This window comes from Camelina sativa, chromosome 16 (assembly GCF_030686135.1).
Source record: "Camelina sativa cultivar CO46 ecotype springtype chromosome 16, ASM3068613v1".
NCBI classification, from domain to species: Eukaryota; Viridiplantae; Streptophyta; class Magnoliopsida; order Brassicales; family Brassicaceae; genus Camelina; species Camelina sativa.
In genome coordinates, this window is record NC_141895.1 from 140,468 (window position 1) to 158,634 (window position 18,167).

Sequence of the window (18,167 nt, forward strand, 5' to 3'; positions counted from 1 at the left end):
ATATTTTATGTATTTTTTATTTTTATTTTATTTTGAACTTATGCTAGTTCAATTGAAAATAGTAAGAATTATTTATTTAGTATGTGTAAACATATTTATATAGTATAACATTATTAACCCAAAATTTTGTCATTTTTATTTATGAATATTTGGGTGTTTGAGTGTTAATCTGTAATTTAAGATTTGAATTAGAAATTTGTATACTATAAGATTTACTACCATGTGTGTTTTTTGTTTTCTTTTCAATATACATTCCAAGTTATAGTGCCATTTTAATAAAGACCGTTAACATCATATATTTTGAAAAAATAAAAATAATATAATTTAATACATACAACTGATTACAATATAGTCATGGAAGATTAATTATACTTATATAGTTTATGTATACGTATCCCTTGCTGGTATCAAAAGTTAATTAATGTTAATGCAAAGCTCAACTACATACTCTAATAAGAATTTCTTACAGAGGTTTCTTAAATAAATCTATAGAAAAACTGAATAAAACAAACACTAATATAATATTTTGTGGTTTACCGGGTTCATATAAAAAAAGTGGACTTTTTTAAGCAATCAAATGTAATTTTCTTGTTTTGTAGATGCTATGTCAATTGGATGAACACCCGTTCATACCACAATCATCCCTTATACACAATCTCTAGATAGAAAATTGTATGCTTTCGAAAAAGATCTTGATTTGTATATGCTTATTATATACACAACAAAAAATTATAAATTTAACAAATCATAAGAATCATAAATCATAAACTTAATAAAGAGACATTTTTTTTTGTGCAGAAACAAAGAGATATAAACAAAAATAGTGCTAAAGTGGTGTATATGATATGTGAATGTTAGGTCGATTACTCTATTCATAAGCTCGAAAGAGTAAACATTTTTGCCTTTACGTTTAAAACTAAAAAATCTGTATAAAATCTTTTAAAAACTTATTTAGTTTTCAGTTAATGCATATACAATATGTTTGAATGTATCTGGATAATTAGATTTGTATTTTGAATTAATTGTCTAGATTTTCCTATTAAACCGATGAGAGTAAATATATAAGGTTAGTTTTAGAAATTTGGTGAATAATTACTGATTTTCTTTCAAGATTTCTTAAAATAAATCATCTATTTAAAATTGAAGTTAAGATATTTTCATAAATACTATTCGAAATTAATGAGATTCATTTGTTATAGAAATCTTGTTAAATAGTGAGTTACATTTTTGGTATGTTATAAATTGCGGAAATCTCTTATTATTTTCTAAAATTTTAATAACTTTATAAATTCAAAAAAGTATTAATAGAAATAATTTCATTTTTATTATAATATTTTTAATTTCATTTTGTAATCTTGTTGGCTTTAATTTTTTTTATAGTGACGGTATGTTCTAATTAAATTTACGGAGAAAATCATTAGTTTAATATTTAATTTTGAAAAATATTTTGAAAAGTTAATATATTCAAAATTAATTATTTATTATTTATATCCATATGAGAATAATATATGAAATCTATAACCAGTTATAAAAAAAAAAGTTAATCATTTATTTTTTTAATATTGTTACTATTGTTTTAGGGAAATTTAACTTATTTTTTTTTATTGTGTATGTAAATGGGTCTATTTGACAATAGGTATATATATTATGCTTTTTTTTTTTTAATACCTAATTCTGTTTTCTATTTAATAGTATAGATAGATGGTGTATATCAAATCAAGACCCCTTCTTCAATCAACGTTTAGTGGACAAATCACACGTGGCGCTTAAGTAGATCTTAATTATTGGATTAAGCAAAGCAGGTGCAGGTGTAGGCCCTCCCTAATTCACATTGAGTTTTTTTTATATATATCCATGCAACGGTTTAAAATTATTACTATTAGACTCATTAGGATTCCACCAATATAATTGTTTGAATAAACATTTTTAAAAATAACGTCGTCTCTGATGCTTTGATTAATCAAACAAGTAATCCAAATGAAAAATGAATTATGATTAGAGAAAGACAAACGAAATAATGACCAATATGCCGTATATATGATAATGGGTACAAATTGTAAGAATTAATACTATACTATAGAAAAGGAGAAATTATGATTTTTTTTTTAAAATAGAAAAAAGCCTGCGTTTACAGAGGCCCAAACATCAATGCACGAATAATGTAAGTGTACCTAGTAAACAAGTAAAGTGTATTGTACCACAAAAATACAAAATTGATTTATCTTTTTGCTTATGTTTTCAATCATTTAAAAAGTAAAAAAAAAAATAAAAAAAATTGTCCAGTCCACAATGTTGTTACACGAACACGACGACAGTAAAAAGTACGATATACATTCATTCAACCATATAAAAAATGTATAGAAGAATGAACGAATGGCTAGAGAAATGTGTAAATGTAAATAATAAATGTTGAAGGGTTAAATCCACAACGTCCCTTCTCTCGAGATGACTTTCTTCTCTCTGTCTATCTCTCTTTCGAATAAAGAAAAGAAAAAGAGATAAGGGGAAAGCAACTTTTAATCTGATTTTTGTGAAAGAGGAGAGGATCATCATTTCATATATCACTCCGAGTGAGAGGAGAGAGTCCCCATATGAGCAGAAGAAGCAGTCAGAATAATTGTATGTACCAAATTCTCTCTATTCACTCTTTTTCTTTCATTTAAAAGATATTTTAACTCTTACAGTTACACAACTTACAAAGCAGCACTGAAATCCTCATTTGCTTTCCATCTTCTCTTCTCTCTCTCACTCTCTACTTACTCCTCCATGGAAGCTACTGAGTTATGATCCTTGCCCTTACCGGATCTGACGGCTCTTTTTCACTATGCTGAGAAACAAACCTAGAGCAGCCGTGACGAAGAAACAACAAGCATCGTCGTCTCTAATGGCTGATCAACCCCCACCTTCTTCTTCTTCAAAACTCAACAACACTTGCCACTCTTCATCTTCCCTCTTTAGCTCCCCAAAGTTTAGGTTTTTTGCTTCAAAGATGACTCCTTTTGACTCTGATTTCTCTCTCGTCAGCCCTACCTCGATCCTCGAAGCTAGCCCATCATTCTTCTCCTCCAAAAACACTAAACCCACTCCCTATTTCGAGCCCACGATCCCTAATCCCCAAAGGTTTCACCCACCTGACACCTTTGGCCTCGCCGATCTCGTCAAATACGGAGACAGTAGCAGAGACCACTCGAGTAAACCTGTCAACAAGATGGTCCTTTTCGGCTCTAAACTCAGAGTCCAGATCCCATCAGCTGATTTTGGAACTAAAACCGGGATGAGATACCCTGCTCATGGTCATGGACAGGGACAGGGACAACTCAGTCCTTGTGTCCAGGCGAAGAAGGTCTTAGCCGTGAGCGAGGTTGACCAGACGGAGGACTACACGCGCGTCATATCTCACGGTCCAAACCCAACCATCACTCATATCTTCGACAACTCTGTTTTCGTGGAGGCTACTCCTTGCTCTGTTTCTTTACCACCACTAGTAGCCATGGCGATGGATACCGCCAAGAACACGGAGACTTTTCTAAGCTATTGCTTCACCTGCAAGAAGAATCTTGACCAGAAACAAGACATCTATATATACAGGTCCGTCCACAATCTATCTCTATCACTATATATATATATATATATATATATGGTCAGACTGACAAATCATGGAGTTGCAAAACTAAACTTAATAGCAATGGTTTGTGGGTTGCAGAGGAGAGAAAGGGTTTTGCAGCAGCGAGTGCAGGTACCAGGAGATGCTTCTTGATCAAATGGAGACCTAGTAACCCTCTCTCCATCTCTTCTACTCTCATTTTTAATGTTTTCTTGATTTTGTCACAGCATCATCCTCTTCTTCTTTTCTCTGTTTTTTTTTTTTTTTTTTTGTGTTTTTGTATTTTTTTTTGTGTTTGTTGTATTTCTTCTAGTCATAACCTTTCTCGCCTGCAGATATGTGAAAGATAGAGAGAGAGCTAAATAACTTTTTTTTTTTTTTTTTTTGGTCTCTGTGAGTGACTTGGAGAGCTGAATAATATCATAAATTTACAGAATACTGAGATCTTAATCAATAACTCGAAAGCATCAAATATTTACTATGACTCGCTCTTTGCGTTTTTTTTGCTTTTTTTCAACTTAACATTCATTCAAGATTACAATGTTTGAGACAACAAAGGCTGACTGATAGAGCCTCAACTCAACATATGAACTTTACAAAACCGGCACACAAGCCACAAAGATATGGAAGATAATCACAAAGGATTCATTGAGAGACTCCTTAGTTAGCGTACTCGTTTTGAAGATGTGCAAGTGGTTCTATGCGTCTGTTAGAGACAGTGTAGTTAATTGCTATCGAGCCATTTCCCTTCATTTTTAATTTTGTTAACCGGACCGGAAAGCAAACATCATTCTGAACCCTCAAACTCATTTTTTTATCGAGAAATGTTTCTACTTTCTAGGAAGCTAATTGAACTCTTGTTTCATTATGTCATGTGACACGCACGTTTTTCTTCATAATGAATAATCCAGTTTGGTTTAGTTTATAGAAAGATCAATTGATTCGGTAAACGAGTATAATTTTCTCATGTTAGACCCGTAGGCTTTATCATCCGTTATTAGTCCGGCCCCAAAAATACGGGCTTAATATGGGCCGTTTCTAATATAGTCGCAGGTAAATGAGGTTAGTAGAGAGTAGAGACCATATGAGAGGTTACATTAACGTTGAGGACCCCCTGATAATTTTTTGAAATAGGCTCTTAAGTTTCAGTATTAGAGCAGCTAGAAGCCCAATTTATAAATCCAATTCTGTTTTTTTTTTTTTTTTTTTTTTTTTTTTCTGTGGTTGATGAAGGGATCCAATTAAGATGATTTGATTGTAATATTAGGAACTCATATATGCAACATGGATTGTAAATATTTTGTTAATGGTGAAGTAAGTAAAGTGCCAATAAGAGTGATGAGAGGAAACTCATATGTGTTCAGTCAGGTTCCTCCATACTTCGGCATTGGTCCACAGAAACTTAAATTAAAAGTGGCAAGTCTAAGTATTCTTTGTTGTGAAAGTGATTTTGTGAATAAGGAACATATATAGGAAGAAACAAAGTTTTCGTAAGTAAATTGAAATGTACATATCCCTTTTGGGGTTCCCGTGACACCATGCATCATTGACCCTCTTTCATTTGCAGTGTTACAGATAAAGGAATATAAATCTTTTTGTAGGTAAAAAAATGATTTGTCGTAAGAAAAAAATGTTACAAACGAATATCTATCTCTCTGATGTAATGAAACTGATCTTTCAATAGAAAGATGGGCTGAATCCGCCAGAGGTTCTCTCGTCCGTATTATGTTCATTGTCGTCGCTACACGACAATAACTCTTTTTTTCCTTTGGGTGCAGTTTCTAACAAAACAGTAAGTAACACACAAGTTGCCTTTATCTTTAATTTATTAAACAAATGCTGAAAGAAAAAAAAAGAAAAAAATACTAGTACTATATATTATTCAAGAAGACAAGAAGATCTTAGCAAGATCCATGTACTATAAAAATTTGCCCCTGACTTCACTTTAAAATTACAGATTCGACTTCATTTCTCTAACCCAAAAAAAAAACTATTTAAAGCAACAAAAACTAAAAACTGAGAGAAGTACAAAAATCCACATGTGTGCGGTCAGGTCCTTATTATACACATGACGGTGGTGCCGATTTATTTTTAGTATTATTGCTTCACTTGTATTTGCTGCTTTTTTCTTCTTCTTTTTTTTTTTGTCAACCACTTGTATTTTGCTCTCTTCTCTATACAGTAATTATAAGTATGTTCTTTAGCTAACAGATGAGCTATGTTATTAATCAATTAAGAAAAAAAACAACAAAAACAAAAAACACTGTAATAGTTAGGTCGGTTCGTGTTAACCAAAGAAAAGAAAAAAAGTGGTTTGAATAAGAATATTTTATCGACGGTTCACTCATTATATATGGTCTATATAACTCGCATTATTGGATGCATCAAACATTCGACTTTATATATTTGATATTTAGTTGTTGGCTAGTTGACTCGTATTTCTTGCTTTTATTTTCTCCACCGTTTTCTTTTTACTCGCTTTGTCTCTAAAATATTAATTTCCTTTATCTCTAAAAAATTGATGTTTAGAAATTTTTATACATTTTAAGAAAACAATAATTACTGAATTTAAATATATTTTTTCTTTGACTACAAAAATATTATTTAATTTTAAAACAATAACAATTCAAAAATTTTAATCTTTTCAATAATTAACTTTTGAAATTTACAAAACATCAATTTTTGTGGGACAAAAAAATATTCTAAAATATCAATTTTTATAAAATAGAAGAAGAAGTATTTATTTATTTGGAGATTCTTGAAAGTCTCATAACCGACTTTGGTGGTGTGTGCTTTTGACGGATATGATATCTAAACACGACATCACAATTCACAGGCTTAGGGCAACCTCAATGGTAGGTTTTAGATTTGAGTGTCTTATGTACTGTTTAGAATTTTTAAACAATATATAATGTACTGTTTATAAAATAAGAATCCTTAAGCTCCTAATTAAAATTATCCCCTCCAATGGTAAGATATAATTTTAAATCCTTATTTATTTTTAAATAGCTTTTTGAAATTAAAATTTTTTAAGTACAATATTAAGAATGCAGTGATGAATCTGTGGTTATTAAAAGGGCATGATCAGTTAAGTTGTTTCTATAACGGAAGATAAACCATAGGAAGGAAACTTATGTCATACCAAAATACATGAAGAAAGGATCAAAAGTTTAAACCAAAAGGAGTTCACTAACACTACTACCTTTGTCTAAACCCAATAAGAAGAAGCAGGCTTCTTCAAATAAGAAGCAGCACTCAAGAGAGATTGCAATGTAGGACAAAGAACAAACATAACAGTTAAGAGACCAAACAAAACAGATGTCCCTATAGAACAAACATAAGTTTCTGCAGTTAAGAGACAAAACAAAACAGATGATGATATTTCAGAGTCTTTTCTCTTCTTACATAATCTCAGATGATGAGCAAAGTGAAGGTGAAGACTAATAAGAAGAGTCATGTAGAATTATCTGCAACTTACATGGTACAAAAAATTGATGGACACATAGGAAAAATTTGGGTATTGAAGTTTAGTCCTGATGGTAAATACTTAGCAACAGGAGGTGAAGATGGAGTTGTAAAGATATGGCGAATCACGCTATCGGATTCTCTACTCGCCTCTTTTATGCGACAACATGAACCAATAAGCCAACAAGAAGCATTGGTTTTGTTCCCTCAGAAAGCTTTTCATGTAGAAGAAACACCGTTTCAAGAATTTTATGGTCATACCGGAGATGTCTTGGACTTAGCATGGTCAGACTCAAACGTGAGTTAGTTTGGTCGTTTGTTCAAAATCTCTTTCTTTGTTACATTACTTATGAATCTGTCTTTGATTAGTTTGGACTTAGATGCTGATCAGTGAGGTTTGAGAATGTCTTGAGAAATGTTTGCGAGCTCGTCTTCTACCTTTTGGCGATAACCCTTGATGTGTTTCACATTCGATTCATTGCCTTTGCACTCTTCATTCTGCTTGATCGACGACATTATCCTCCACGAAGCTCTTCTCGCCTTGATTATGTGTCCATTAATCTTTTGTACCATGTAACCAACCGACAACAGATTCCTCTCTTCCACCGTCAGCTCGCTGTTCACTCTCGCCACTTTCTTCATCGTCTCCACCATCTCTGCACATTACAATATTACATCAAACCCTCAGTTTTTCCAGATATATATGTAATTAAAGTCAACATAATAAAGAGATTTTGTTACCGTCGTATCGCTCAGGTTGCTCGGAGAGCTTAGCCATATATACAAAAGTCTTTCTCTCTTTGTCGGATCATGGCGATGACATTTTGTTCCGATGATCTGTTTGAAAAACAGAGATCTTTATATAAGGGTTTGATCTCCTCCGATACAATCTCGGACTCGATTAGCCTCCACCGATTCAATCTCCGTCGCATCTCCTCCGACCCGATTGTCCTCTAATTCCATATCCTTTGATTCCATCTTCCATTGCCAATTCGGCTTTGATCTAGAGAAAGAGACAGAGAGATGGAGAGGAAGAAGAAAAATAATCAGTTGGTTTGGGCCAACAAATAAGTGACACGTAAGGTCTCTTATTCTCAAATCGAGTATACTAAATAGGAGGACCTCTTAATTTTTTTTCTTATTTCTGATTTATCTTTTTCCTTTTTTTAGTTATATACCTTCTTAAAACCCCCATTGGAGATGACCTTAATATACAATTATTGTTTGTTAAGAAAACCAAAACAAAAACTTAAACGAGAATACTTTCATCTTTAACGTTTTGAATCTCTCATTCGCCGCCAAAATTACTCGTTTCTGTAACATACACGCTGCAAACGTATTTTTTAAAACACTTTTTCGAAACTATTTGTGTTGGTTTCCACAGATTCATGTAAATGTATAAAAAAAAAAGTCAGACATGCGCGAGAACGACATTATAGCTTAAATCTTAGTATGCATAAAAGAAACTCAAAAAGTTTGTTCTACTTGAAATTGTCTTCAAAGTATAAAACAAAGATATACCCCAAAAAAATCTGTAAAATCATAATTAGCAGAAGATTATTACGTAAGCGGAAAAACCAAAAATTTACTCCTACTTTTGTCTTTAAAAAAAGTGTTAATACACATTTCACATAGATTGAAAAAAAAAACTAAGACAAATTTTTCATCAAAACAGTGTAAGAAAATTTTAAGAGATTAGTAACTTTTTTTTCTCCTATTTTTACCAATAATAACTCGTATAATTCATTATGACTATCATCAAAATCTGGATTGAACAGTGTTATCAAATTTTAATAAAATATTGTTATATGTATAATTAATACTTTAATATAATCACAGTTGGAGACTTGGAGTATTAAATACATGATGAAGAATGCCGCATTTGCATTTAACGGAAACGGACTGCGTGGAAGCACGCATTGATGAATAATCTAAACAGAAACATAACTTTAAAGCTTATCAATCACATTTGAAAGCAATCTTTTATAGTTTTGTGATTGCAGTTTACAATTCCGATTGTCATATGTTATCTTCAAAAATTTATCCCGCCTAATATCGTTATATTAGCTTTGCAGCAAAAAAAAAATGAAAAAGAAAAACGGTCGAGCTTTTAGTTTAAATTCATAGTATCACTTAGGCAAAACGCATAATTGATATGAATAATTTTTTTCTTTTCTTAAAGTGTGGCATTGGTGGGAGAATATATGGTCCCAACTAATTTGATGTTTGAATTCGTACATTCTTATTTTCTGCGTTTGTTTTAATCATTTCCTTTCTATTTATTATATCATTTACTTTGTGGAGTAAAATAAATAAATGCGAAAATATTCAACCCTATCATATTCACTTCCTTTAGCCGTACCATAGAAGATAGAACTCCAAGGAAATTTTCGAGATTTTTTTTTTTTTTTTGGGCTCAACTTCAACTTTTTCATTCACCAAAATGTTTGACCCATAGCGGCTCTATAGAGTATAATTTGGGATTATAATCCTGAAAAGAAAGTGATTCCTTTACTACTCTATCAGCCACACCATTATAAACTCTTGGAGAAAACATAATTTTAGCCTCTAAGAATCTTGGTAGCAATTCCTTGATCTCTTGAAGTATGGGAGCATACGCTGGCCAACTTTCATCATTGTTCAAACATGTTTACCACCGTTAAGGAGTCAGACTCGAAAATGATACGCACATAGTTTAATCTAGACAGCATTGATATAGCCATTCGCAGCGCTTCTAATTCCACTTCTATGACTGTCCTTGCTCGTCGAACCGCTTGTGCCCATAACCAAATGACTTCGCCACGATGATCACGAAGAACCCACCCAATACCACAACGAGTACTCTCATTATGCCAAGCTCCATCCGTGTTGCATTTAACCCAATTGTGCAGTGGAGGCATCCATTTGACAGGTTCTTTCATACCTTGTATGATTTGTCTCCTATTCGATTCCTCCTGGTCCTTTCTCGTTCGCCATTCCCCTGCATCCTCTAATGTTTTCCTCACCGTATCTTGAGTGTCATGAACCTTCCCACCGTATTTTCGAGACTTAGATGACCTCCACTTTAATTTTTATTTAACATTTAAAAAAAAACAATAAAATCGACGACAATATTAATTCCCTCGTCTTATGGAATTTTTAATTTTAAACCACTGCTAGCTATATTTAGAATAGACGACTCTATGGGTTTACCAACATACAATTTCTTAAAAGAGTTGTCTGTAATGGAGCAAAAATTATGTATAAACGAAGGTCCATCGACCATCATCGTCCATGGGTGACATTGTGATTACTTAATTAACTAAGGAAAGTTGAATAATTACGTGGTCATCATCAGAATGAACAGTGTCTTCCACCAACTTCTTTATTATATCATTAATCTTTTCATATATTTTGTTTTATTTATTTAGTTGTGCTCCTTGGTGGGATACGTTTTGCATGGCCGAACCGACAAAGTTGAAGATTAAAGATTAGTAAGCACTTCGCACTATAACTACAGTTTTAACTAATGTACAAATTACGATTATGGGTTTATGATGTTGCTGTGCCTTCAATCTACACTATTAGGGTCATGGTGGCTCTACCACCCACCCACTCAAATCTTTTAACTACCGGCTAATTAGCCAATCTCATTTCGAATAAAACTATTAAATCTGATCCGACAACTTAAAAAAATCAAATTAGGTGGGTAAGGATAATCTTGATTTATACCAAAATCAATTTAAATGAACGAGGATGGGCAAGACATGAGTTATTTAATTATACTCCTAGGTATTAAAGATGAATGATTGTTCTCCTTCAAATATTTCTTAATATCTTAGTTGTAAACCTACTGAAAAATGTCTCTGAAAAACAAGATGACAAAATTAAGTAATATGATTGATCTCAACGCAAATAAAATAAAAACAAACTTACTCATACGTCGAAAGATCTACAAAATATATAATGACACATAAACAATGGAACTTTAACATCGTACAAGTTATTTTACTATGACAGAAGAGATGTCTCATTACGTATTATATACTTCGGGCAAAGAGAGAACCGAAGGGATGAGGACAAAAAAAAAAATAAAAAAAGTTGAGGAATAGAAGGGATGAAAGTATGAAACAAACAATATTATGAAGACATTATTCCAATAATTCTCGTAATCTTATTGAGTATATAAACAATATTATCAAATAAATATATATATATATAGTGTTGTATATTGCATCTATTGAAAAAATGTAAAATTTTATTAGTCACATCCTTGTTAATTCAATGTATCTGGCTTACAAAAATAATAGTAGTGTCTAATTAATATTCGTACGTACTTCTATTTTATTTTTGTCAATCATGTGTGTGCAGATTCTGTAATCAAAATATCGAATACTTGACTTGTTTTTTAAATGCCGTAACTAATAAATAAATTTAATAAAAACATTAATTTTCTGAATCAAACGACCGACAAAGTTATACAACGGCTTTGGCAAACAAAACATTCTTGAAATTGTGGTTTGGATTTAAATACGGCATCATCAATATTATTTACAAATGAACTCAATCCAATTAATTTCAAATTTCGTCTTTTCTTAATTTTCCTTATAGTTATGTTTTGTTGACGGAGGAACAAAAATAAATAAAATAAAATAAAAATAAAATAAATAAAGAGTGTGGGATGCATTGAACATCAATAATTCCGTTGGACAAAGGGAAGCTTTCTTGTTGTATTATCCGAGATATATAATTAAAAAGCAATAATTTAGGTTGGCAGCGTATAGGACATCAAGTATTTATGCCATCAGAATTGTCTGCCAAACAATTTCCGAGATTTCGTTGTTTTTCAGGCATCTCGGTGTTCTTTTATAAGTTACCGAGATTGTTAACAGTGTTTACAGTCACATAAAATAGTATTATGTATGTCTTACATAAATTGATGTTTCCATAATTTTACACATATTAAAAAAATTAATTATTTTAAACTTTTTGTTTTTAAACTAATTTATAATTATTTTATGATAAAAAAAAAATATAATCTACTACTCATTCTGTCTCATAAAGATTAATGTTTAGAAATTTTTACACATTTTAAAAAAACAATGATTACTGAGTTTAAATATATATTTTTCTTTGACTAAAACGATATTATTTAATTTTAAACCAATAACAATTCAAAATTTTAAATATTTTTAATGATTACTTCTTGAAGTTTACAAAAGATCGATGTTTTGGGATATTTTATATTTTTAATGATTACTTCTTGAAGTTTACAAAACATCAATCTTTGTGGGACAAAAAAATATCCCAAAACATCGATTTTTATGAGACAAAAAGAGTAAATATTATGCCACTTGAAATAAAATATAAAGTAAAAAAATCATTTTAGTTTTTTAATCTAAAAGTCAATCTTTTAAAACAAAATTTTTTCTCTAAAACATCAATCTATGTGAGATATAAAAAGTATTGATTAGTAAAAATATAGATGCAAAATAATTCTAGAAATAGTAGAGTAAAATTTGGTAGAATACAGTATAGTATTTTTCCTAAGCTTATGTATATAATGTTCTAATGATAAATGAAACAACAAATCAGTTGAATTAAAAAAAAAAAAAATCAGTTGAGTTTAGTTATGGTACAACGTAAAAAGTAACTGATAAAAAGGTCAACAGTCTATAATAATAATAATTGAATGATGATGATAATATAAAATAAATAGGGAACTGAAGATTAGTGGGCGAGAGGATTACAAAAGGCACTATAAATGGAATTGATTTCATATATCTGGAGAAACAAAAGATTAAAATAATGCAAATTTGAGGAGAAAGAAATAAGAAACAAGGAGAAAGACAAGATATACATATATCTTATCACTTTTTTGGGGGGCATATATCTTATAAAAAAGAGAGATGAGAGAAGATACACGTCTGTCTTTTGTGTTTTTTTTTCCTTTTTTTTGTCATCTCAATTTTATTATTGAATTTAAAAAAGATCCTAAATTACCATTACAAGAGGCGACAGACAACTAGATATCTTCGCAGTCATAAGATAATGGACTACTGAATGTCTTCGCGGTCTTTCGTTTAAAAGAGGGAAACAAGCCTCAAAAATCGAGGATACATAATAAAATGAAAAGCAAAACACAAATATAACAAGCAAAGTCTTAGAAAACTGAAAACTAAAATCTACAATTGAACAATGGCACGAGAAACTGTCACAAAGCTTCTCTATAGAAACATTAAATGTGGGGAGCACCAATAAACAAAGTGTTTTTTTTTTTCGTTTCTTGAATTATGTTTTAATCTAATTTGTTGATGGTCAATAAATAGTTTTGAATTTTTTAAATTGGCAATGGTTAGCCAATACTTTTTTATATAATAAGATTTAATAAAGGCAAAAAATAAAGGTGAATAATGGGATGTTGTTGTGATGGGTGGGGAGGGGGGGATAGAATAAGAAAAAAAGGTGTAAATAGTAAAAGTTAGTTACAAGAATTTGGTATTAAAACAGTAAAAATAAGAAAAATGGAATAGAAAAGGCGATGGATGTGTTTATTAGACTTGCCATGTCCCCACCATCTTTACTACTCCTACTCCTCCTTCTGAATCACAACATTATCGAGCTGTATTTTTCTCTCTTTTTTTTTAATATATATATATATATATATATATATATATGTGTGTCAATGTAATTGCTTGAAAATGACAAGTTCTAGATTTGGAACACTCTGTGCTGGCTATCTAAGGAAAGAATATCTGTTTATTTTAATGCCCTTTTACTTTCTTCCCATCAGTGAGTGATTCATTCATATTTTTTATTACAAAGTTGAAAAATATATCAGAATTGCTCTTTAATTTGAAGTTGTCTCTGATCTAATTGGATATCAATATTGATCTGATTGACTTTTTTGTTTTCATGTACTTTTGGTGTCTGGAAAAATCTACTACACTTGATACAAAGGTAATTCGGTAGGAAAGCAAATGAAATGGGACAGTATTCATCGGGCCTTCTTGTTCCAAAGGGAAGATAACAAAATACAATCAAAAAGCATACTATTGCTACTACTACTAATAAGTACACTTTCATTCATTTAAGAGTATGATTATCGGGGTTGTAAGAGAGGTTTTAAGAGGAGTTTTAAGAAAAAGTAGGTGAAAAAATAAATCAGAAAGAAAAAAAAAAAGAAGAGCTCCTCTTATACAGCATACTTTGATACTGAATGGTTACTACGGACCCCACGGTTTTGTTCATTTGTGGTTTGGTCCACAGTTTGTTTACCATTCAACTAATGAACGCAGTAAAATGGACTAAAAAATATATATATATTAAAAAATTGAAAAAGTAAAAGCGGACAGAAAAATAGAAGGAACGCAGTTCAGAGCAGTCCATGCACACAAGAGCAGTGGTCCAGTCCACAGAAAAGTGGTTTGCTTTTTGACAACCAATCAAAATTTTTCTTTTCTTTTAAATTTAATTTTTTCTTATATTTGGTCTTTATAATTGGGAGAAACCAAACTTACACCATCCATTCCCATCTTTTGCTAGAGACTGAAAAATCCTCTAAAAAAAATCCTCTCAACATTTTTATTGTTTTTTTCAGCTTGTTACTATATAAAAAAAAGTTCTAACATTCATCAAGGTAAAGAATTATCCATTCAAATCATGTAAGTTTATCTTAAATATTCACTTGTTGATTAACTGTTTTTTTTTTCTTGCTTCATTATAGTGATGTCTTCTAGGAGAAGAAATACAAACACTGGATCTCAACCTTCTACAAGAATAAGGGTAAATTTCTATAAAAAAAATATTGTTTAATAATTTTTTTTCAGAAAACTTAAAGCTTGTTAGCTTGTTTTATGATAGATAAATGCTTTATACTAGCCTATTGTGAATATTTATGTATCAATAATTTATAAGTTTAGATTTTTTTTTATTCAGTTTAGAATTTTAAAATATTATCAAATAATTGATTAATGGTTCATAAAATATTATAATAAATATAACTAATACGGATTAATAAATTTTAAAATTAAAGTTTAAAATTAAACATATGACATATCTAGCTTCAATATTAAATTTAAAAAGAAAGTATATAACTTTTGAAATTTAAATGAGTAAATTATTGTATATTTTCATCTTTTATTAGTTTACAATTTCATAAATTATAATATTGATGATATAATATAAAATAATTGATGCATATCTCTTATAATATTTTAAGTTAGTGTAGCTAAAATAAAAAACTAGAGTTAAAACTTTTCAAAATATGACATATCTAATATTAAAAAACAACAATTAGAATTAATGATATATGAAATATATATGCAGAGAGTTGAACGTCGATGGTCTCCTGATGAAGAGAAAACACTACTTAACCTATACGATGAAGCATTAGGAATGAATCAATATAGGTTTAAAGATCCTGGCCAACCGGGTAGAGCATTTATAGTTCGTAAGTTCAACGAAATCTACGGTGAAAGTTTAGTATGGGAGACAATGAAAAATAAAATTGATCAATGGAAGAAAGAGTTCAAGCTTTGGAAGCAACTACAACATTATACTGGAATTTCAGTTGATAATATTACGGGAAAGATTATGGCATAAGATGGATGGTGGAATGATCGTGAACAGGTCCTTATTTTTTTCCAATAATTATTAAGATTAAAAATTTATAGAAAATTTTCTTATACAAATTTTTGATTTTAGGAGTTTAGCAAACTTGCACGTCTGAACCGAGAACCACCAAAAGATTGGGAAACCAAGTCTCGTTGCTTTGCTGTCTTAGATGTGGGTTCGCAGCGTCAGTATTCTGTGCAACAAAGAAGAGCTGAAATTCGGAATGAACAGTCACATGACGGTGATACCGATGATGGTTGGGAGCCAAATGAGGTTCCAGAAACTCAACAAAACGAGGAGACGTATCATGCGAACATTTATGATGATTCACAACCATCACATGAATTCTCACGTGAGGCTACCGAATCACAACCACCAATTCAGATACCTGATCGTAGTGGGCGACAACATTCAAGAGCTGATCCATCATCTAGCCGAAGAACTGGGTCAAGGGGACCTAGCGGAACACGAGCACCGCGTAGAAGGCAAAATTTTGAATCGACCATCCAAGAGACAATGTCGTCCATTAGAGACTTTCAAAAGGAAACCTATGAACGACTACGCCCTGGTGCCTTTGACCGCGAAGATTATACCGAGTTTGAAAAGGCGGTCGAGATACTTGAGTCATTAGATATTCCAAGATACAATGATTTCTACATTCAATGCCTCCAACTTCTGAAGACTGATCTCTTTTGGCGTAATTACTGGATGTCATCAACTTGGTTTCAGACCAATGAGGATAGGATATTGTTAATGGAGTCTCTAACAGGATTTACAAGACATGGTGAACATATAGGAACCACTCGCCCACCAAGTGGATCGTCTACACCTCGATCATCTGATCCATCATCTGCAGGCAGTATGTCTACGCATACAAGCCAAAGAACTCCAAGTATATCAATTGATCCACCTACTACTGGTTTTCGACAGTTTTTGGCACCAATAAATGTTGAGCATCGAGCATCTCCAAGATCACAAGTAGGATCTCCGAGTATAGGGATTGGTCAATATTCTCCAGGTTCAAGTTTTGGATCTCCAGGGTTAGGCTTTACCCGTTATACACCAAGACCACGAGTAGGATCCCCGAGCCTAGGGTTTCTCAATAATTCTCCAACTGGTCAAATGTTTCAAACACCAGGAGCAGTGGGACTATTTAACACTTTTGGACAAAACAACGCATCGACATCTCAACCTCTTCCTCGACAAAACTTATTTGATAATGACATGAGCGGAAATGATGAAGAGTAGTTTATTTTTTTTTCCACAAGAAGAGTAGTTTATTTCTGTGACAATTATGTTTGAAAAAAAAATTATGTTATTTATGTCAGTTTGATGAAGCACTTATGTTTTATTAATATGTTGTTTTTTTTTGATATGGTATTTGTGATAATTAAAAAAAAAAATTGGTAACTTATGTGATTTTAATGTTATTTCAGGCTTTCCGAATTTGTGAACTACATTCAAAAGGACTCCATAATTTATCTGATGTAGAACGGTTAGAATTATGGACTTTGGAAAATTAGCAAATAGAAGATCTTTTAATAAATCCAACATTGGATTATTATGAACAACAGTTTCACAAAGGACCATACCAAACCGGTGGAGGGTTAGGGTGGCAAAATCTTTGGAATCGTATTCAAAATGACCATGCTGCATGTCTACAATTATTAAGAATGTCATTTGCTGCCTTCACAGGACTATGCACTATTTTAAAAGAAAATTATGGATTACAACCTTCGATGAATGTAAGTGTTGAAGAGAGTACCGCTATGTTTCTACGAGTGTGCGGACACAATGAAGTTCAGCGAGATGTTGGCTTACGATTTGGACGAAACCAGGAAACTGTGAATAGAAAATTTGGTGAAGTGTTGCAAGCTATAGAACTTCTAGCGGCAGATTACATCAAGACACCAACAACACAACAATTACACCGGATTCCACAACGTCTACAAGCTGATAGACGATATTGGCCGTATTTCAGTGGTTTTGTTGGAGCTATGGACGGAACTCATGTGTGTGTTAAAGTAAAGCTTGAGCTACAAGCCATGTATTGGAACAGACATGACTATGCAAGCATCAACGTAATGGCAATTTGTGATATGAATATGTTATTCACATACGTATGGAATGGAGCACCGGGTTCATGTCATGATACAGCTGTCCTTTCACTTGCACAAAATGGCGATTCTGAATTTCCATTACCACCTACAGACAAGTATTATGTAGTTGACTCAGGGTATCCTAATAAGCAAGGATTTTTAGCTCCTTATAGGTCAACACGAAATAGAGTTGTGAGATATCACATGTCACAGTTCTATACTGGTCCCCCTCCGAGAAATAAGGAAGAATTGTTTAATAGGTCTCATGCATCTCTTCGATCTATCATTGAATGCACTTTTGGGGTGTGGAAGAAGAAATGGAGAATTTTAACCGATTTTCCGAGATATGATCTGGATATCCAAAAGAGAGTAATTATTGCAACAATGGGTCTTCATAATTTTAT

At 31.7% G+C, this 18,167-nt stretch overlaps 3 protein-coding genes across 4 annotated transcripts; 1 reads left to right on the top strand and 2 right to left on the bottom strand.

Annotated features, from left to right (window-relative positions):
- Positions 1-2,346: 2,346 nt before the first annotated feature.
- LOC104753159 (protein MARD1-like) lies at positions 2,347-4,040 on the top strand. 2 transcript variants are annotated; one of them, XM_087493517.1, is made up of 3 exons: positions 2,347-2,619; positions 2,774-3,588; positions 3,704-4,040. In XM_087493517.1, the coding sequence occupies exons 2-3, from the start codon at positions 2,825-2,827 to the stop codon at positions 3,771-3,773; spliced, it is 834 nt and encodes a 277-aa protein (XP_087349643.1). In that variant the 5' UTR covers positions 2,347-2,619; positions 2,774-2,824; the 3' UTR covers positions 3,774-4,040. The 2 variants fall into 2 exon arrangements, with proteins under 2 accessions (XP_087349643.1, XP_087349642.1); XM_087493516.1 differs by having other exon boundaries at positions 2,380-3,588.
- A 2,915-nt stretch (positions 4,041-6,955) lies between these two features.
- On the bottom strand, positions 6,956-8,149 carry LOC104748994 (14-3-3-like protein GF14 iota). The gene is made up of 2 exons (XM_010470573.3): positions 7,811-8,149; positions 6,956-7,725 (listed from the first exon to the last, which is right to left on the bottom strand). Exons 1-2 carry the CDS (start codon positions 7,845-7,847, stop codon positions 7,457-7,459), a joined length of 306 nt encoding a protein of 101 aa, XP_010468875.1. The 5' UTR covers positions 7,848-8,149; the 3' UTR covers positions 6,956-7,456.
- Positions 8,150-9,702: 1,553 nt separating this feature from the next.
- Positions 9,703-14,583, bottom strand: LOC147924977 (uncharacterized). The gene is made up of 2 exons (XM_087490627.1): positions 14,569-14,583; positions 9,703-10,131 (listed from the first exon to the last, which is right to left on the bottom strand). Exons 1-2 carry the CDS (start codon positions 14,581-14,583, stop codon positions 9,703-9,705), a joined length of 444 nt encoding a protein of 147 aa, XP_087346753.1.
- Between the last annotated feature and the right edge of the window lie 3,584 nt (positions 14,584-18,167).